Source organism: Drosophila gunungcola, assembly GCF_025200985.1.
Source record: "Drosophila gunungcola strain Sukarami chromosome X unlocalized genomic scaffold, Dgunungcola_SK_2 000056F, whole genome shotgun sequence".
NCBI lineage: Eukaryota > Metazoa > Arthropoda > Insecta > Diptera > Drosophilidae > Drosophila > Drosophila gunungcola.
In genome coordinates, this window is record NW_026453195.1 from 196,171 (window position 1) to 214,583 (window position 18,413).

The 18,413-nt window shown below is 38.0% G+C and overlaps 3 protein-coding genes across 13 annotated transcripts in view; 2 read left to right on the forward strand and 1 right to left on the reverse strand.

Annotated features, from left to right (window-relative positions):
* Nucleotides 1-8: 8 nt before the first annotated feature.
* On the reverse strand, nucleotides 9-10,147 carry LOC128261125 (tyrosine-protein kinase hopscotch). Its single transcript, XM_052994609.1, has 10 exons — nucleotides 8,283-10,147; nucleotides 7,162-7,322; nucleotides 5,795-6,001; nucleotides 5,116-5,435; nucleotides 4,580-5,042; nucleotides 3,689-4,038; nucleotides 2,549-2,985; nucleotides 2,058-2,236; nucleotides 1,676-1,840; nucleotides 9-1,089 (listed from the first exon to the last, which is right to left on the reverse strand). The coding sequence occupies exons 1-10, from the start codon at nucleotides 9,360-9,362 to the stop codon at nucleotides 894-896; spliced, it is 3,558 nt and encodes a 1,185-aa protein (XP_052850569.1). The 5' UTR covers nucleotides 9,363-10,147; the 3' UTR covers nucleotides 9-893.
* A 372-nt stretch (nucleotides 10,148-10,519) lies between these two features.
* LOC128261163 (mitochondrial import inner membrane translocase subunit Tim8) lies at nucleotides 10,520-11,289 on the forward strand. Its single transcript, XM_052994705.1, has 2 exons — nucleotides 10,520-10,738; nucleotides 10,821-11,289. Exons 1-2 carry the CDS (start codon nucleotides 10,649-10,651, stop codon nucleotides 10,995-10,997), a joined length of 267 nt encoding a protein of 88 aa, XP_052850665.1. The 5' UTR covers nucleotides 10,520-10,648; the 3' UTR covers nucleotides 10,998-11,289.
* Nucleotides 11,290-11,934: 645 nt separating this feature from the next.
* The window catches only part of LOC128261161 (disks large 1 tumor suppressor protein), a 49,714-nt gene continuing 43,235 nt past the window's right edge, over nucleotides 11,935-18,413 (forward strand). For 2 of the 11 annotated variants that reach the window (XM_052994687.1, XM_052994691.1), the window contains exons 1-2: nucleotides 15,553-15,724; nucleotides 16,504-17,120. In XM_052994687.1, the coding sequence (XP_052850647.1) occupies nucleotides 17,102-17,120 (19 nt within the window). In that variant the 5' untranslated portion in view covers nucleotides 15,553-15,724; nucleotides 16,504-17,101. Of the gene's footprint in view, nucleotides 12,191-15,540; nucleotides 15,725-16,503; nucleotides 17,121-18,413 lie in introns of those variants that run through there. The other 9 variants (XM_052994675.1, XM_052994674.1, XM_052994673.1 and 6 more) reach the window with 9 other exon arrangements.

The window sequence follows — 18,413 nt, forward strand, 5'->3', positions numbered from 1 at the left end:
AATAAAAGTTCATTATTAAACACGTAAGAAAATTGATTTATTTCGGAAATATCCATTCTTGTTAACATCAATAAGTTATTGTGCCTGCGGTTGTGTGGTTGTGCATATACCGGCTTGTATAGTGGCTTGTATAGCATGTAAATATATAATTCGTTTCTGTTTCGAAGCATTGTAGGTTAAAATGGCATTTGATCGACATTAATTGACATACCTTAGGACTATATGTGCACATGATTTTGTAGATTAATATTAGTCGATCCGCGGAACCGAGATCCTTTCGATCCGTCCGCCGCCTTTCGATCTGTTTCGTGTAAATTGCCGTGTGTTGCCGTTCATGTCGAAACCCTAAACTAGTTCAATTAATATTTACACATTATATTTAGTTTAGTGTTTAGTGTTTTTGCGTGGGCATTACAAAAAATTGAAGCTTTAGCTTAACAATATTTAACAAAGTGGGCTAAAATGTATAACACAAAGGTTGAGAATTGTTTATACATATATATATATATATATATAAATATATATATATATGGTATATATAAAGGCGAGGGGACGAGAAAAGAGCGCCAATAGTTAGCACAACAATAAAACTGAAGTCGCGCAAGAATCCGAAAATGGATCGATGGATGGATAGATGGATGGGTGGAAGGATGAATGGATGGATGGATGTATGGATGGATGGATGGATAGATGGATGGATGGATGGATGGATGGGGTATTGATGGGTTGATTCTTCCAAAAGCACTCCAAGCCGAAAGTTACGTCAAGTGATTTGCGGTATGATTGTGTTGTTTTAAAAACGTACAGTTTAAATGCTAACAGCTTAAAAAAACTTATGCCTAAATATGTGTATATCATTCTGTTGTCGTGTTTGGAACACTCGTTGTCTGCTCTCACTCGGCCACCGCCGGCAGATTCGGATTTGGCGGCGACTGGTGGCCATCCGCCGGATGCGACACCTTGGTGGCCATTTCCCGTGTGATGATGTCCACGATGGTGGCGAAACTGGGCCGCGAACGGGGCGTGGCATGCCAGCACAACAGCATCAGGTCGTACATAAAGTCCGGACAACTGGTTGGGCGATTTAATCTGCAAATACATGGCAACAATTTTAGAATGCATATTTACATAAAAGACAATAGTAGAAAAAAAAATTCCATAATCCATAAAATTCACTTAGCTTGTCCCTATAAATGCAGGGTATAAAAAGTTTAAAATTTTTATATACAAAAAAAAAGAATCCCAAAATTCATAAAATTCACATAGCTGTTAAATGTTCATAATTTAAGTAGCTTGTCTCTATGAATTTGGCTAATGCTATGAAGGGTATAAGGTTACTAAACATATAAATGACATTAATATTATCAACTAACAAAAACTAGCAATTTATAAAGTGCCCATCACGCAAATAAATGTAGATTTTTATTCAAAATAATCCCGAAATCCATAAGAGATTTTTAAGGTCAATAAAATTCACACAGCTGTTAAATGTGATTAATGTCTAAGAATTTGGTCAAAGCTATAATGAACTGACACTTTGTAGCGACGCGTGTTGCAAAGGTTATCTCGAGTTCCCATTAATTTTGAAACATATATGTATATACATAGATCATGGCAAATTTGATGAGAATTTGGTCAGTGGTTATCTCTGAGGGCAGAACTGGGCACAACTCACCGTTCGCCGCTCTCGAGGCGATTGAGGAAGTCTTCCTGCGATGTCTGCATCGGCACCAGATTGGGCACTTCGCCTCGGGAGAACATTTCGAAGAGCGTCACGCCATAGCTCCAAACGTCCGAGTACGATGAGAATCTGCAGGTGGAGATGGCCTCCGGGGAATACCTGTCAATCAAAGGGATTAATTTCATTTACCAACAGTTTACCAATGTAGTGTCAAGTAGAAATAATTCTCTGTGAATTTACCATCAACAAAAGATCAATTAAAATATATGGATTTAGCCACGTTTAAAAGGTTATGTTTGCAGGAGAGGAGATAAGGATAAACTCAAAGGACACATTTGATAAGACACACCATATAACCTGGTTAGATTTTCCTTACCACTTAATGGGAATATCTCTTCTGCTCGTGGCGTAGTAATATCCATCGGAATTGGCGAATTGCGCCAGGCCGAAGTCTGAGATTTTGACGCAATCGCGATCGCCATTGTGATCCACGAGAATGTTTCGGGCGGCCAAGTCCCGATGAATCAATCCCATGCCCGATAAATATTTCATACCCTGCGGCGAGATAAATAATTAATTAAATATCATTAAAATAATCTACTGAACAAATAAGTAATATCAACTAGGTTTGGGAAATCGAATTTCTTTTACAATTTCAATAGAAAGTAATAAAAATAATGATAAACGGTTTGGAAATACAACACAACAATTATCAAACAGGCTTACAAATGCAAATTGCTTTGCAAATGAATTAAATATAACAAAAATTAAGATGAATTTACTCTTGTAAAAGTTTAGTAGGCATAGATATATACAAATATTAAATTGATTAAGCTTCCAAAGCGTTTCCCGATCAAACCCACTTACTTGCGCAATGTCCAGGGCGAAACCGACGAGACGCGGATCCTTGAGATTGGGCGCCTCGAAGCGCAGGTACGTTTCGAAGGAACCGGACAGGTATTCCATGATGATGCAGTGCGACCTCTCCGCCCAATACTTAAACTTGACCACATTGGGGTGATCCAACGTGCGCATAATGCCGATCTCGCGATGGAAGTCGGTCGACACCTGCATGGTGTTCAGCATCTTAATGGCCACCTGCTCCCGCGCCTGATCCTTGTCGTTGAACTCCAGGTGGCCCTTGTAGACGGTGCCATAGTGGCCCTGGCCGATCATGTTGGCCATGTTGTAGATCACCCGGCACTCGCTGGTCAGCGGTATTACCATTAGCATGTGCGATCCGGGGAAGGGATTATGGCAGGGCAGGTCGCCGCTGATCTCGACTTCCTCATCGCCAGTGCCATCTGCAAAAGGGCAAAGAAATTGTAATAGTTTTGAAAACAGAGTTTGTAAATTGCATTTTAGTGTATTGTAAAAGTGACAAATCAAAAATACAGCCATAAGGCTGTTTGCTCGTTCCTTACATTGGATCTGTTTATAGCATTAAATCGATTTTTAATTATATTAAGTTATCTAAAATAAGGTAAACTAAGTTAACTTAAAATTTCAATCGAATTTTCTTATCAATTAGAGCTGCTAATACCCTTAATTTATTAACAAATGACCAATGTCGAACAAGCTTTTTAAAATTGCATTATTGAACTAATTTAATTTATTAATAGTGTTTAATTATTTCTAATGCATATAGAAAACTGATATACTGAATACATTTTGTGCCTTTATAAATGTAACTAAAAAGTTTAGCTATAAAAAGATATTGCTTCAATTGATTCTTTTAATATAATTGATTTAGAAATTACAAATGTCAAACAAGTTATTTAGTTTATTTATTGTTTAATAATTTCTAGTGCATATATAAAATATATACAAATGTTCTGCCTTACTGCAAGAGATAAGGTAATTCTACAAAAGTGCTGATTATTTCCACGGAAAATCACAGTTACAAAAATTAAATGTATGAAATGAGTGGCTGGAATAAACTAGTGCCTGTCAACACAAGCATTGATCATTGAACTGACTAACAATACTATGTACTAGAAAACTCACTTGTTGCGATCTCGGGCGGTGGCATGTAGTTGGGCAGTATTTCCTCCTTGATTCTGTTGAGGCGGGAGAAGATGTCGTGGTGGCTGAACTGCTTTTCCTCATCGTCCGACCAGCCGTCCATGATGGTCTCGAACATCAGAGTGGGACACAGGTCCGGATCGAGTGTTCTGAGTATGTTGCCATCGATGTTCCGCTGCCGCAGCAGTTGCTCCTGGCGCAGCGTCCGCAGATCGGTCGTGCAACGTGAGAAGATCTCGTATATGGTGGTGGCGAAAGCCCATAGTTGAGTGGTCTGATCCAGCTTGGCCGCCTGCAGGTTGCGATAATACTTGGTGGGTATCCACGGCGAGCTGCGGGTTGGACAGTAACACAATGTGGCCAAAATATATAAATCTATATTTAACATTTCGTAATTCTACTTCCACATCCGCACTACGTCGTAATAGATTTATAAATAACTTGCATTCAATAAATGTATATTTCACTTTTCCAATTTGAAACAAAGTAATTAAATGATAAAAATCGCGCTAATTTGGTGAATATATATTCGAAATTCTACTTCTACATCCGTACTACGTCATAATAGATCTGGTGGATTTATAAATAACTATATGTTTAGCAAACTGTTGCATTCAATAAATGAATATTTAAAATTTCCAATTGAAACAAAGTAAATTAAAACAAAATACTATATCGCTTATGTTGGAATATATTCTTCTACCAAAAACCATATCAGAATATTTATCAATTTATATTAAAAACTATTTAAAGACTTATGAATAACTACTAACTTTGGAGTCATGGTTCCTCTGCCTTGTGCTTTAGTGATTAATTTCGAAACACCCTTCTTCCACTTATCAAAAACGTGACAATTGTGGGCTAGCTACTCACTCGGATTCTCGGTAGGGACGCGGATAGCCGGGATCGCTGATTTTGGCATCAAGCACGAACGAGGATGGATCGTATTTGGTCACGTACAGATTGCTGCACCGTATGTAGTTGTGGATGATCTTGTTGTCCTGCAGATAGTGCATGCCGCGCACCAGTCCATGCATCAGATCGAGCAGACAGTTGAGGCTGACGTGGGGCACCGAGTGCAGGAACTTGTTCAGCGGCCCATAGCGCGAGTACTCCATGACCATTGTGTACGGATCGGCGAGCGTCAGGCCGTAGAGCTTGAGAAACTGCGGCGATTGGATGAGGCTCCAGGTCTGGGCCAGCCGAAAGAACTCCATGAAGTTGCCATCGCTCTTCAGCATCTTCATGGTCACCGAGACATCCTTGACGGGACTCTGTTGGATCCAATCGCCGCGCATTGTGAACATCATGCCATCGTCGCTCAGCGAAATCGAATCTACGCAAATGGAATTTCTCAAATAAATAAATCATTTTGAGCAATTTCGAAAAAGGGATGGGGATGCCCATACCTGGATACCATTGCAGATCAGTCTTGGGATTGAAGATCTGCGGATTGCGGCGCTGCAGCTCCGCCTCGCTGAGTTGCAGGTCAGTCTTTTTGGCCTTGAGGTTCTTTGGCAGCAGCAGGAGCAGCAGCGGCGGCTTGTCGTACTTGGAGGCGGGTATGCGATAGCGGTCGGGACTGTCCGCCTGGATGAAGTGCGCCACCTCGTGCAGCGAGTTCAGCACATGCTCCGCATTGTTGTAGCTCAGCTTCCACTGCGATTCCTTGCGCACGATCCTAAATGTCTCTGTTTTGCAACGCTCCTGATCTGTTTTTTTGGCTATGCTGTAAGGAGAAAAGCCATCATTTGGTTATCCAGAGCTTAAATTCACAAATTATCAATGCAAAACACTAAACATATTTTTTATGACGCAACTGAGGGTTTCAAGCAAAAAAAAAAAAATAATTTTTCAAGCAACTCGGTTTTAGAATGTGTAAAAAATTCAGCAATTAAAATAGGAAGAAAATAAAATAAATTTTTGTTTTTATGACGCAAGTGAAGGTCTGTAAAAAACGGTTTCTTTACTTCTGCAATTGAAAGAGTGGGTATATAAAATGCGTAAAAAACTAAAACAAAGTATTGTACAATCAAAGTTGGGATGTGGCTGCTGATTATCTGGGCGACTGTGAAGCACAGCACTCACATTTTGGTGTTGATATCAATGTAGTAAATGTTGTATTCGCGATCGCACTCGCGCACAATGTAGCTGCCACACTTGTCCCCGTTTTCGTGCAGCTTCATCAGCGAATAGGCACCGCCGATTGGTCCATGGCAGTGGAGGGAGCTCAGCTCCTCCAAGGAGGGCGTGCGGTAGGAATGGCACAGGTCTTGCATCCACTTGCAGGACAATCTGCAAGGCAGTAGGCAAAGGATATGCGGTTAACTTTGTTTATTAACAAGATAAAATGTTAACAGATTTTGTTGTACTTGAAAAATTGTTTTAGACTTCAAGTCTCCTAAAGTGTAATTTCCTTTCTATATCAAATACTTTACTTAAAGCCTTTTAGAAGTTCTTAAAATGTTAATTTTGTTAAGAAATGACCTAATGTTTACTTTTAGATCAAAAACATTCACAATAGCTTAAATAGATAGGCCAATTTTTATTGTAAAAGTTTTTAACATGTTTTGTGGATTTATGTTTAAATTATGAATATTTCACTTTACATAAATCTCTTAAGTCCCTTTAAATATGCTATACCAATAAATACATTATGATTCATAATAGAGTATTTCATTATATCCGACGAACGTTAATTCCTTGATTATAAATCATTCTTCAAAAGAAACCTTGCGAATTATCGGTTTTAGAAAGAACAACTCATGTAAGCCTCCAATTCACGCAAAGCACGATGTTTAATTCCCATTAGCATATAAATGATCATTTAATTAAACATAATCAAAAACTAATACTCGGTAAGTGTTCTAGTTTTGATTAAATAGAGCATGAAAAATACTTCTTTAAAAACAAAAAGCTAGAAAAATGTGTAAGAGAAGCATTACACACCAAAATAAAATAAAGTTTTGAATTTTGTATACAAATACAGGTTGCAAAAGTTACAAGTTAATATACTTAGTAGTGTTATTCAATAGAAATCATTACATTTCTGATTAGGAGATTGTTAAACTCATATTTCAGCTTATACATACATATACATATACAATAAGCAGAACCTATAAAGGCGATTTCGTGCTGTCAATAAAATATAATTGATTTTAATAAGAAATCATTTTTTGTTTTAACCCCCATAAGAACATACTGATTTTAATTATGTTTTCGATTTCTAGGAATCGACTAAAGCAATTATAAAACTATATTTGTTTAACATTCAAACAAAAAATTTACGACTATTCGGTTTTAGAATCTTTTTGCAAACTACAAAACTTCTCAAAAGCTAAAACTAATTATGTTTAATGATTAGTGTTTAACAAATAATCTTGCACATTTGGAAAGAGAATTTTTAAGATTCGAATTTGTAAAAAATCGACAAGGCAAAGAACTTGACAACTCACCTGATATAGATACCCAGATAGGAGATGAAGGACTTCATTTCCTTTTCCGTCTGGAAGTGCATTTCGTAGCCTTTGGGCAGGCCCACGATTTCCAGCCTTACATCGGTGTCGTTGATTTTGGAGATCATGAATATGCCTTCCACGCCGCCCACCAGAATCCACTGTGGAAGAAACATTGTTATCAGCCGTATTTTTCTCTGTCAGCTCTTTTCAGCCAGCCTGACCCCTTAATGTCGCACTTTGTTTGCCCCTGATAAGCCGTATTTTTAATTTAAGTGCAGAGCAAGACAATCAGGCGGTGAGTTTTCAATTAAAGTGAGAAATCAATAAAAATGTTTTCGAAATAAAACCGGATGGTGTTCCTTAATGAGTTTTATATAAATAGAACACGCTTTAAGTTCTGATTAACAAGCATTCGAAAATGCCCAAAGATGCTTTGCAATTAAGTTTTTTTGATTCAAAGTCAGGAAAAGGAACAAAAGTCATAGACATTAAGCAAGAATCAAGTAAATTTTCGAATCTATTTAAAAGAATGTTCTTAATTCAATGCTTTTGAGTTATCATCAAAAATGCTGAACAATTTTTTTTTCGTGTTTCATAATTTGTAAGCTATATTTATTTAAATATAATATTTAAACTCGGTAAAATAAAACTGTATTCAGTTTGCTTGATTTGTTACGATTTTAAGTAGAAAATTTCCTTTCAGGCACGTTCGAAAAAGTGCCCAAATTAAATATGTAAAAGTCTAAGTCATTTCTCATTAAAAAATCGAATTTTTGTGTTTTCTCTTGTAGGTATTAGATATCATAAAGAAATTCATCCGAAATTTCTAAAGGCGTTGGCCAATTATATTGAAAAAATGATTTAACACGTTCGCAAAGGGTCAAAAATTTATATTTACTAGAAAGAAAACTTAAAATTTTAAGCGATAAAGTTCAGTTTTCTAGTCTTCATGGTAAGTTCAGGTTTAAAACTGAGAAATCCGATTAAAACCTACATTCATTAGAAAACTAATCTTAAAGTTCAAAATTGCCTGACAAAGTCCCTAAAGAGATTTTTTAAATTATTTTTTAAAATATGAAAATGAAACATTTTTTTGGTAAAACTTGTAGCACATTTACCTTGAGTGTGGCCTCCGAGGTGACCCTGGCCACCTTGAGACCCGGCTCCAGGGAGTCGTGCGGGAAGACCCGCACGTAGACATCGATGCCGGTGCTGGTGGATCGCCGTTTGCCCTTCTTGCCGCTGCCGCCGCCACTGGCGCCCTGGCTGGGATTGCCGGTGAGCGTGGAGAGCGTGTTGGTGGATCCGGAGGTGGCCAGCGTCGACGTGGAGTTACTGACCGAGTGGGCCAGACTGGTGCCGATGGGCCCGCCGCCGCCGCGCGGCATCTCCTCGTTGGGCAGATACTGAACGGTGCAGGTGAACTGCTCGGTCATGTAGGTGGGCGCCAGGTGGGCAATCTGGTGGACATAGTGCCACTTGAGGCGTTCCACATTCGGCGAGTTGGCCTTCAGGTTGCGGAACACCTCGCGGATCTTGGAGCCCACGAAGAAGCTGTGCGCCCGCCACAGGCTCGGTGGCAAATACATCTTGTATAACTTCTCGATGGAGCGCACCGCCTGCTGGTCGGGCGTCTGCTCCTGGTCGTCGATCAGCATGTCCATCACGGCCAGGCCCGTGGTGTCGTCCTTGTGCTCTGGATAGCGTATCTCCGGGATTTGTTCGTTGCGCATGTCGTAGCGCATCTGGGCGTAGAGGAACTTGTGGCTCCGTCCATCGATCTGCTCTAGCTGGCTGTCCAATTCGGGCACCCGGAATCGCATCCGGAAGCAGTAGATCAACTGGCAGCTGAGTCGCTCGCCGGGCAGCGACCACGTGAGATCCAGCCGCACCAGCGGCGAGGAGCGACGCGAGGTGGCGTGCTCCCGTATCCCATAGAGGAGCTGGGCATTCGGGGCAATGCCCAGGACGCGGCACATCGCGTTGCAGATCTCCTCGCACAGCATCGTGGCAAAGAAGCGCTCATAGTCGTTGGTCATGTAGTTGAACACCCGGATGGTGCCATCGATGGCGTGCATGCTTTGCGACGAGGCGCCGCTGCGCATGGAGGAGTTGGTCAGACTGGCGCTGTCCGCCAGCGAAGTGCGTCCGCTGCTGCTGTCGTCCATTCTGTCGTCTCCTCCGCTGGCCAGAGCCATCGGCGGATTGGTGGTAACTGGTGCCTCCGGTCCTTGAGGTCCTTGTTGCTCCTCCTGTAGCAGCAGTTTTTGGCAGAGAACGAGAGGGAGCTAATGCAGCTGCTCCTTCATGCCCTCCAGTTAAATTCCTGATCCTTCCTTAAGATTCGGCTAGTTTTATGGGTGCTTCCTTGGCTTTTTGCTTAGTTAGGAGTAGGAGTTTCTTGTGAGTCCCTTCAGTGGTTGCTCCTCGAGGTTCTGCTACATTTCTAGGTGTTCCTTGGCGCTTCTTCGAACCCCGACACAGTTGAATGGAGGATCTTACCCTTATCCTTCTGCCTTATCCTCCACAGCCGTTATGGCAGGTTGCTAGGATGGATGGCCAACTTTCAGCTGGAGTTCCATGGATGCCTTCGGCGGAGAACCTCCTGGATTCCGCCGCTTTCCTCGCAATCCCCGCTAGAATTCGCCGCCGATGATGGTGCCAACACTGCCTGAAGAACCAATTTGGCGATCCGTCAGCAGAAGAAATCGGAAATCAGAGGTCCGATATTGGAAACCCGAAACGCCAGCAAGATCCAAAACTTTTAAGGGGCAGCACGGCGGGAAAAATTGGAGCCACCGCCAGAGATATAGTCGCACCTTGTTTATAGTCGCGTTCGATCTAAAACTGGGTCTGCAGTCGAAGCGAAGCTGCAATTGCGAATCTACAATACAACACAAGCCACGAATAGCGATATTTTTCCCCAAGTTTGGGGTTTGTAGTGTGACCAACTGGTTTTTCTACCAAAAACACCGCCCGGTAGAGATTGCCTGCACTTAAGGGGCTAACGCGAGCAAAAGTATCGTTTAAATAAAAGAAATCCATTGATTAATTAACTTTTCAAGTATTTTAATATGCTTTTAAAAGTAAATTAAAAAACATGTATAGAAAAGCCCAGTTATTTTTAGAACTATAACTATAATTTTGTATAAAAAATTATAATATGAGAACATTTAAAAAAATGCTTAATAAAAATCGTTTTAATCTTACGATTTTTGTATTTTATATGTATATTTTTTTACTGTTTTGAGTGCGTCGTGTAAATACAGTTTGTGGTTTGGGTCAGCGATAATGTCCATCCATGGCAACCACCATCGGATTACATTTTACGAAATATTTTAGTGTGTATTTTTCCGAGTCGCTGGCCACACCGCACAGCTGTCAGTCACTGCCGTCTCTTTATATAACCTCAAAACTCAAACCTCAAAAATATAAAATTCGGGAGTCTGGTTGTTTTGTAAGATTTTTCACTGAAAATCACACCATGTCCGAATTTGAGAACCTTTCCGGCAACGACAAGGAGCTGCAGGAGTTCCTCATGATCGAGAAACAGAAGGCACAGGTCAATGCACAGGTGAGCATATACAAATAAGACCCACCATAACAAGAGCCCATTTGTTAATCGGACCGGTCACCCAATCCCCGCCCCCATTTAGATACACGAGTTCAACGAGATCTGCTGGGAGAAGTGCATTGGGAAGCCCAGCACCAAACTGGACCACGCCACCGAGACATGTTTGAGCAACTGCGTTGACCGATTTATTGACACCTCGCTGCTGATCACCCAGCGATTTGCCCAGATGCTCCAAAAGCGCGGCGGCGGCGACCTGTAGGTCAGGTCACCATATTACTCCATACTGGGATCTGGAAATCCGGGGAGCTTCCGCCACTGTCCTACTGTTAAAGCTATTTTTAAACAAAAAATTATCATGTAAGCACTTTTTTTCCGCGCTGCGTTCGGTGCTGCTGCTATCCCGATAATATGTGACCCGTGATCCGGAATACACCATCCGGACAAAGTGCGCCAGCCGGACAAACCGTAAATCCTGTACCATAACTCTATTGTTTTGACGGCCTAACGCTAGCGAATCCAAAATAAATACAACTTTCGTTTTGTATGTTTAACATGGGTAATGTTCTAATTTTAAATCTGTTGATGTTGTTAAGATAATGATGAAATACTGCAACAATTTTCCTTATGTAAAAGCTGTATTACTATGAAGTTTCGAATTGGTTTTCCCGTTATCGTATAAAAATACTATCCGTTAATTTGTTTTTTTTTAATTTTCCCTTAACCTAGATAGAACACTTATCGGAAATGAAAACAGTATTTAAAATCAGCCTATTCATTGATTAAATAATATATTTATATAGATATTTTGTAACTTCTTCTTTTTTTTCAAAAATTACTAATTATTTATTATTTAGTTAAATTAAAGTTACAATTGGAATTTGTCTTCTCATCGTCCAGTTGGAACACAGTCCAACTGCAACCCAATTCAATAACTGACTGGATTTTCTTGCACACTGTTAAAGTTTAATGAGCCAAATGAAGTACAAAAATCATGATACAATTTTTATTTCTTAAATAAACATATAGAAATACAAAGTAAACTCAGACCAAATAAATAAAAAACAAACATTTTGATTAATTGAGTATGCCATTATAATTTTGAATTTATCGTGAATAAAAGCTTTGATAAAAAAAACGATACTTTTGAACGCGTTAGCCTCTTGTGAGTAGTCCATCTCTAGCACGCGATGCAGTGAGCAGAAAAACTCGTCGGTCACACTGCAACATAACATAGTTTCACGTCTAGAATGTAATGTTTCTATATAATATAATATATGTGGAAAGGAAGCGTGCTGCCGCTACTTATTTATATTAAACACTAAATCCCCGAAGGCTGTGCCAAACGCATGTCCTTTTTGCCAGTGAGTGTGTGTGCGTGAGGAGCACAAAATATAGTCAGTGTCGGTGTACAAAGGAAAATGAAAAGCGAAAAAAAGGATAAAGTGGAGAAAAGTAAAGAAAATGTACCTTGATTTGCCTGCAGGAGTAAAAAAGAGACATTAAACCGATTTTTTTTAAGGTGCTCCTTTTTTTTCTGTCCCTGTGAGTGTGTGTGGTTATCTGTACGTACATATGTGTGCAAGGGATGTTGTTAATAAAGATGATATAAAGGAAGTACAGGAAAAATCAAATAATTGCCGAAGAGGCACGTGTGTGTGTAACGGTACCACAGCCAGCTGATTTTTTTTCCCCCTGTGTTGCATTGCAGTTGCACAAGGTGTATGTGTGCGAGTGGAGCATACATAATTCACAGCATCCCTTTTTTAATTTTTTTGTTCAAAAGGAGGAAAATTTACAATGGCGGTTTGTCTGAGTGTGTGCAAATTTTCTTATTAGTATTACTAAGTTTACAATGCTCTCTCGACTCGATCTATCTCTCTCTTTCTTCTTCTTCTTTTTTACACACATCATAACGGTTTTTTTCTGTGTTTTTACTGTGTTGTTTTTTTCGGCTAGTCTATAAATAACACACACACCACAACGCTCGAATAATTATGCTGCGGCTGAATAATTAATCACCTCCTATCTGCGACCCAGTTTTCCGCCCGCTTTTCCCTCAGATTTTCATCCGATTTGCCCCTTGCTTTTTAACATACTCGCACTCCGGTCCACCGAAAACAGCTACAATTACAACCACGGGCGACATGTCAAGGTCAAAAATCCGCCAGGCGAACGTCAATCCGTAACGGTTAATATCTCTCTGTAAGTGTATGCTCTTCGTGCTTTTGTGTGCGTGGAATTGAGTGTTTATTGCATATGCTCTCCTTTTTGCTGCATACTTTTCTGGGCTCGCGCCTGCAGCAGGTGAAAGCGTATGAATGTGTGTGTGTTGGAGTCCTTATGTGGGGTACAGTGATCGCTGGCTAAAAGAGAAAGACTTACAGCATTAAAGATTCGAACTGAAATCTTGTTCAATTTGATTTCTGCAAGATCAATATTTTATTTCTTATTTATAATGCATTTAAAATATGCTTAAAATATACTAGTTACTTAAAAAAATGAGTTAACTAAAATGTAATATAATTTTATAAGACGGATTATTCATTTCAAAGGATTATTAGTGTTCAAAAACGAAAGACCTATATTATGAGTTATTTAATTCTTATTAATAAATAGAATCATTTTTTTAACTGTTATATTGTATTATTCAATGATTAAATATTATATTTGATGATTTAAATACATTTTCCGCTCACCGCATTTGTCAACGATCACTGTATCTAACATTCTCACACACGTGTCCACCAACAAGGACTTGGGGACCATAAAAATAGGCAATACAATTGTACACAGATGTGCGTGTGTAGGAGTGTGCATATCAATTATTCGACGTGTGTGCGGCTGAAAAAAAGTGCTCTAAGCGGCCAAAAGACATTAAAAATAGGAAACAAATGACGCACATAAATTAAATCTATAGAAATCTAACTCACACACAAAATCAAACAAAGCGTAGGTACACAGAAAATACAGGGACGCCCATTTAAAAATAACCTTGAGATTGGGCTGCTTTGATACTATTTAACAAGATAAATTGAACTATGCAAAATATTATTTTTGAAATAGAAAAACTAAAACAGAATTGATCTTAAACTCACACAAATAAAATATTTTAAAGGGCATAACCACTTGAAGTATATACTTTTTGTTCGTGTGTAGGCTTTAATATATGTACAACGGTTGAAAACTGTGCGGGTCGGATAATAATAATAATAACCGTAATAACCGGTACGTAATTCCCAAAGGTGATTGAACCCAGCCATCGTTACCCGTGTTGTTATTATTATTAGTGTTATTATTGTTGCTGTCTTTCTCGATGCGCGTTTCCTAGTTTCCAGTCGTTAGCTCTGTTTGGGCCTCCCTCTTTCTCCACTTTCTTCATCGCCCTCTCCCCTTTCGTCTGGCCTTTCTTGACGTTGTGTATTGACCCGTCTAGTTCTTCAATTGTTTTTCAAGTAATTCGCGTCACTGACGTACACAACATTAATCAAAGTGAAGCCTATCAGGGCTTCATTTTAATAGAGACCCAAGGATACCGTCTTTTCAGTCTAAATAATGGGTTCCTGGCAGTTGGGATTGTCGGTTTAGACATTCTCCTGCTATTTGTGGAAATTTATTAAATAATTCATACCAGCCAAATAGCATTTCTTGTTTGTAAAAAGCCATTTTCAGGAATATTTCTTGTTTACTTGCATAGCAAATGGACGCCTTAAACTTATCTGAAAACTAGTTATTTTTGGTCCTTCAACAAATCATGACCAATAAAAAGCTCAAAAACATCATAATTCTCCTTCTTTTCAAGCACGTTTTCAAATAACACTAAAATCCTATTTATAATGAAAGTTGTTTACATAATATAAAACATTTAACGAATAATTTATTTTGATTTGGTTTAATGTTAAATTTCAATTTCGGGACTACCCTAACTGATTCTGTATTGTGCGGATTGTTTATTTATTATCTGTGTAAACAAAAGTTTTATAGTTCAATAATTTAGGTTATTTTGCAGTATTTTTTGTTATGAAATTATGGGAAAATATATAGGTCATATTGAATAGACTTTTTGCATAAACATATAATTGGCATCTTTTTAAAGCAGCAAAACCAAGGGGAAAAATGTTATGTTAATAAATGTTCTTATTTATTTTTTTTATATAAAATAAAGCTGGTAGGAATATATTTAATCAAATGAATCAATATTTATATGGCAAGAAGTAATTTAATTTTGCATTTCATCTAATATATTTGCACACACTAATTATTTTGGTTTGTTTTAGGCAAAGCTTAATTTATTTATTTATCAGTTAATACTTGGCCAATACCTTAAGGTTTAGATATTTCCTATTAAATTCAAACTATAGTTTTTAAACAAAAACATTAAACAAAAAACAATTTAAATAAATAAGCAGGCAAAAAACACAGTTGTCTCTCAGCTATGCCAACGATTTTTTCGAGGAGAAAAGTAAAACCTTTTAGATATTGTATAATGATATAAAAAAAACAACTTTTACTTGTTTGGCTAAATATTGACTAAAAGTAAAGCGAATGGTGCTTTAGTTATTTCTGATTATCTCGCGTTGGCAACTTTTGAAAGGAGCAACAAAGGCATTTGACGCTGGCGGATAGATATATATCTCGTCTCTGGTCTTTGGGTCTCTGGTATCTGGTGTATATGCAAACACTAATTGTTGGTCCGTCGACCGACGACTGTGAAACGCTCGGGATTCTCATTCTCGGTGGGTGAGAGAAAGGGGGCAAAGAGAGAGGGAGAGAGGGCGGCCGAGGGCCAAAAGCAGAGCACCGTTATTGCCTCAGTTGGACGTGTGTCTGTGTGCGGTGCGGGTGTGCGGAATTTCGGAATTTCGACCTGGCCAATGTAACAAGTTATCAAGCCAAAGCCAGAGCAAAAGCCAAAAAAAAACAAACAAAACGAAACGAAAAGAACCCAACTTTGACATTTCAACTCTACCTCCTCCAATGAATTTTTTTGTATGTGCTTCACCATTTTTTTTTTCAAGTGAATCTAGAGCAACTGCACAGAAAAACATTTAGCTGAAATAGCAAAAAAGCAGCCAGCACTCACACAGACTGGCGAAAATATGTAAATAAATTCACCTCGACAATAGCGATCGTGAAACAAACGACCAGACGAGAATTTCGACATCGCCGCGACGCGATTTGTTTCTGCCTTTTCAATTTTTTCTTATTTCCCAAATATGAGTGTCTGAAAAAAAATTAAGTACAGTGGTCATTCCGAAAAACAGCTAGGGAAGCTCGGATGGAAAACTTTTGAAAATATTTTATTAATCAACTCTATTATTTCGAAATTCTTTAAAACTCGAGTCGAATAAAAGTATTCAAACTTTTAATTTGCCTTTGAAATTTAATTGTTTGCCGGTTATATTTTCCAAATCATTAAAAAATATAAAAATCTATAGGACATTACATTTAATTAAGTTAATTTAGTTATGAAAGATCTTTTTCTAATAAATATAAATATAAAAAGATCTTATTTATTTATCACTAAAATGTGTTTCAAAAATTGTCATTAAATTTCCATGAAAAATATAAAATGCACTTCAAATAAACACTTAACGAGTGAACACTGTACACTTTTCGTTGCAATTGGAAGCGTATTTAACTGCAAAAGTGTGTGGCTGCCATTTTCGTAATTTTTGTTTTGTGATTATACAACAATATTTGTTTTGATAACTAAATCCGAAGAAGCATAGTTTTTCAACCGTTCTATTTTGTTTTTCGACTTCTAGATGTTGGATGGAATATAGAACAGAATAAAGTGAATTAAAAAAGAGAGAAAAACGATTAGAGTTTTTTTGTGTTGGTGTTGTGTTGTGAAGAAGAAAGAACGACATTTCGATGATAGCCGAATTTTAAGTGAAATATAAATGCTATAGAACCGGAAGTACAGGAGGTGCCACTGAAATGTGAAATTCGCAAAGAACTCGAGAGAAAACGCACACGTCAATGTAACCACAAAACTGCCCCAAAAAAACTGAAAGCGCAAAAATTAAACAAATCTCCAACTTTGTTAGAAAGCCAAAACGACATAATTTGTACATAAAATACTCTATATTCTACCATATACGGAAAAATATATATAATATATATATATATCTATATATATATATATATACATGTGCCCGCAGAACTAAAGGACGAAAACCCAAAGCGATTTTCCCGCATATTTCTACTCGAAAGCGACTCCAGTAAATTCTCAAAATTGCGACCCACGCTTTTCCGAGTTCGGCGGCGTTGAACCACACTCAAAGCTGCTGCACCACCGCCATTTCCGCTGCCATTTCCACCAGCACCACCATAAATAGTAGCAGAAACACCGCTCACAGAATGCCAGTGAAAAAGCAAGGTAAGCAAAAAATTGCACTTTTATTCCCCCATTTTTTATTTATTTTTTTGTTGGTTTTTTTGTGCACTATATATGGCTCTTGAGCATTACCTGAAAGTCAATTTAATTGGCTGCCTTATGAATGGCGGTACTGAAAAAACTGTGTACAGTTCAGAGAGTAGGTTAGAGTAACTACAAAATAAGCTTACAGCATTGTACAAACATTGTTAAAAACTATTTATTATTCGATACGACTTATATGACTTCCCAAGTCACTGGAGTTTATTGAGACTTAAAACCATCCCAGATAATAATTAATCATATGTGACTTTAAGATCTTATGTAAATAAAAAACTGCCTATGGGATTGTTACTGCTAAAAAATAATGTTTCAGTAGCTCAAATAACAAAATCAATGGGGAGTATAATTGAGTATTTTTGTTATATTTTGAAAAATATTTTTATTAACACAAGTATTTTTTTCAGTTGCACACTGCCACATTACAGATCACTAATTTGTTTGGCAAGTTTTAGACTATATGCACAATTTGGTATTAGTTTTTCAATTGCAATTTTAGTAGATCATTTAACTCTGTTGGTGCCAAAAGTTTGTTGTTTTACTGAAAAACTTTTTCGTTTCTGGGCAAAAGGAATATATCCTACTGTTTTAGAACCTCTAAAACAAACTGAATATATTTCCGACAAAGAATTTTATTTGATTATGTCACATAAACATCATATTTGGTCAACTGAAATGACCAAAAAAAAAAGAAGAAAAACAAAAAGAAGAGCGAAATAAAAGCTGTAAAAGACGGAAAATGGGAAAACGGTCTGGGATGCCAGCAGCCTCGCAAATTGTCAGTGAAGGTCATCGTCGGCGTTTGACGCGTGCTGGGGACATCAAACTACGGACACAGATACATTGTTGGTTTAAATATATTTTAGGGTGTGTGTGTGTGTGTGGCCATAATGCGACTCGATTATAATAATAAATTATGTGTTTAATTTTTTGGCAAACGTCGGACGAATGACAATCAACGGCAGCATAGGGCTTGACCTCTGACCTCTCCGAAAGGGTACCAAAACTATACTAAGCAAATTTGTTGAATCGAAAAAGTATATTTTGTTTCTTCATTATTTTATCAAACAAATATGGTCATACTAAGTCTATTAAATACATAAAGGGATATGGCCGCACTGAACACTTTTAAATGGTTTACTTTTAGATAAATCTATTTTAAAAAAATATAAAGCTTTAACTTATTGGCCATAGCATAGATTTTTGTAAAAATCATCTGGGAATTGTAAGCATTAT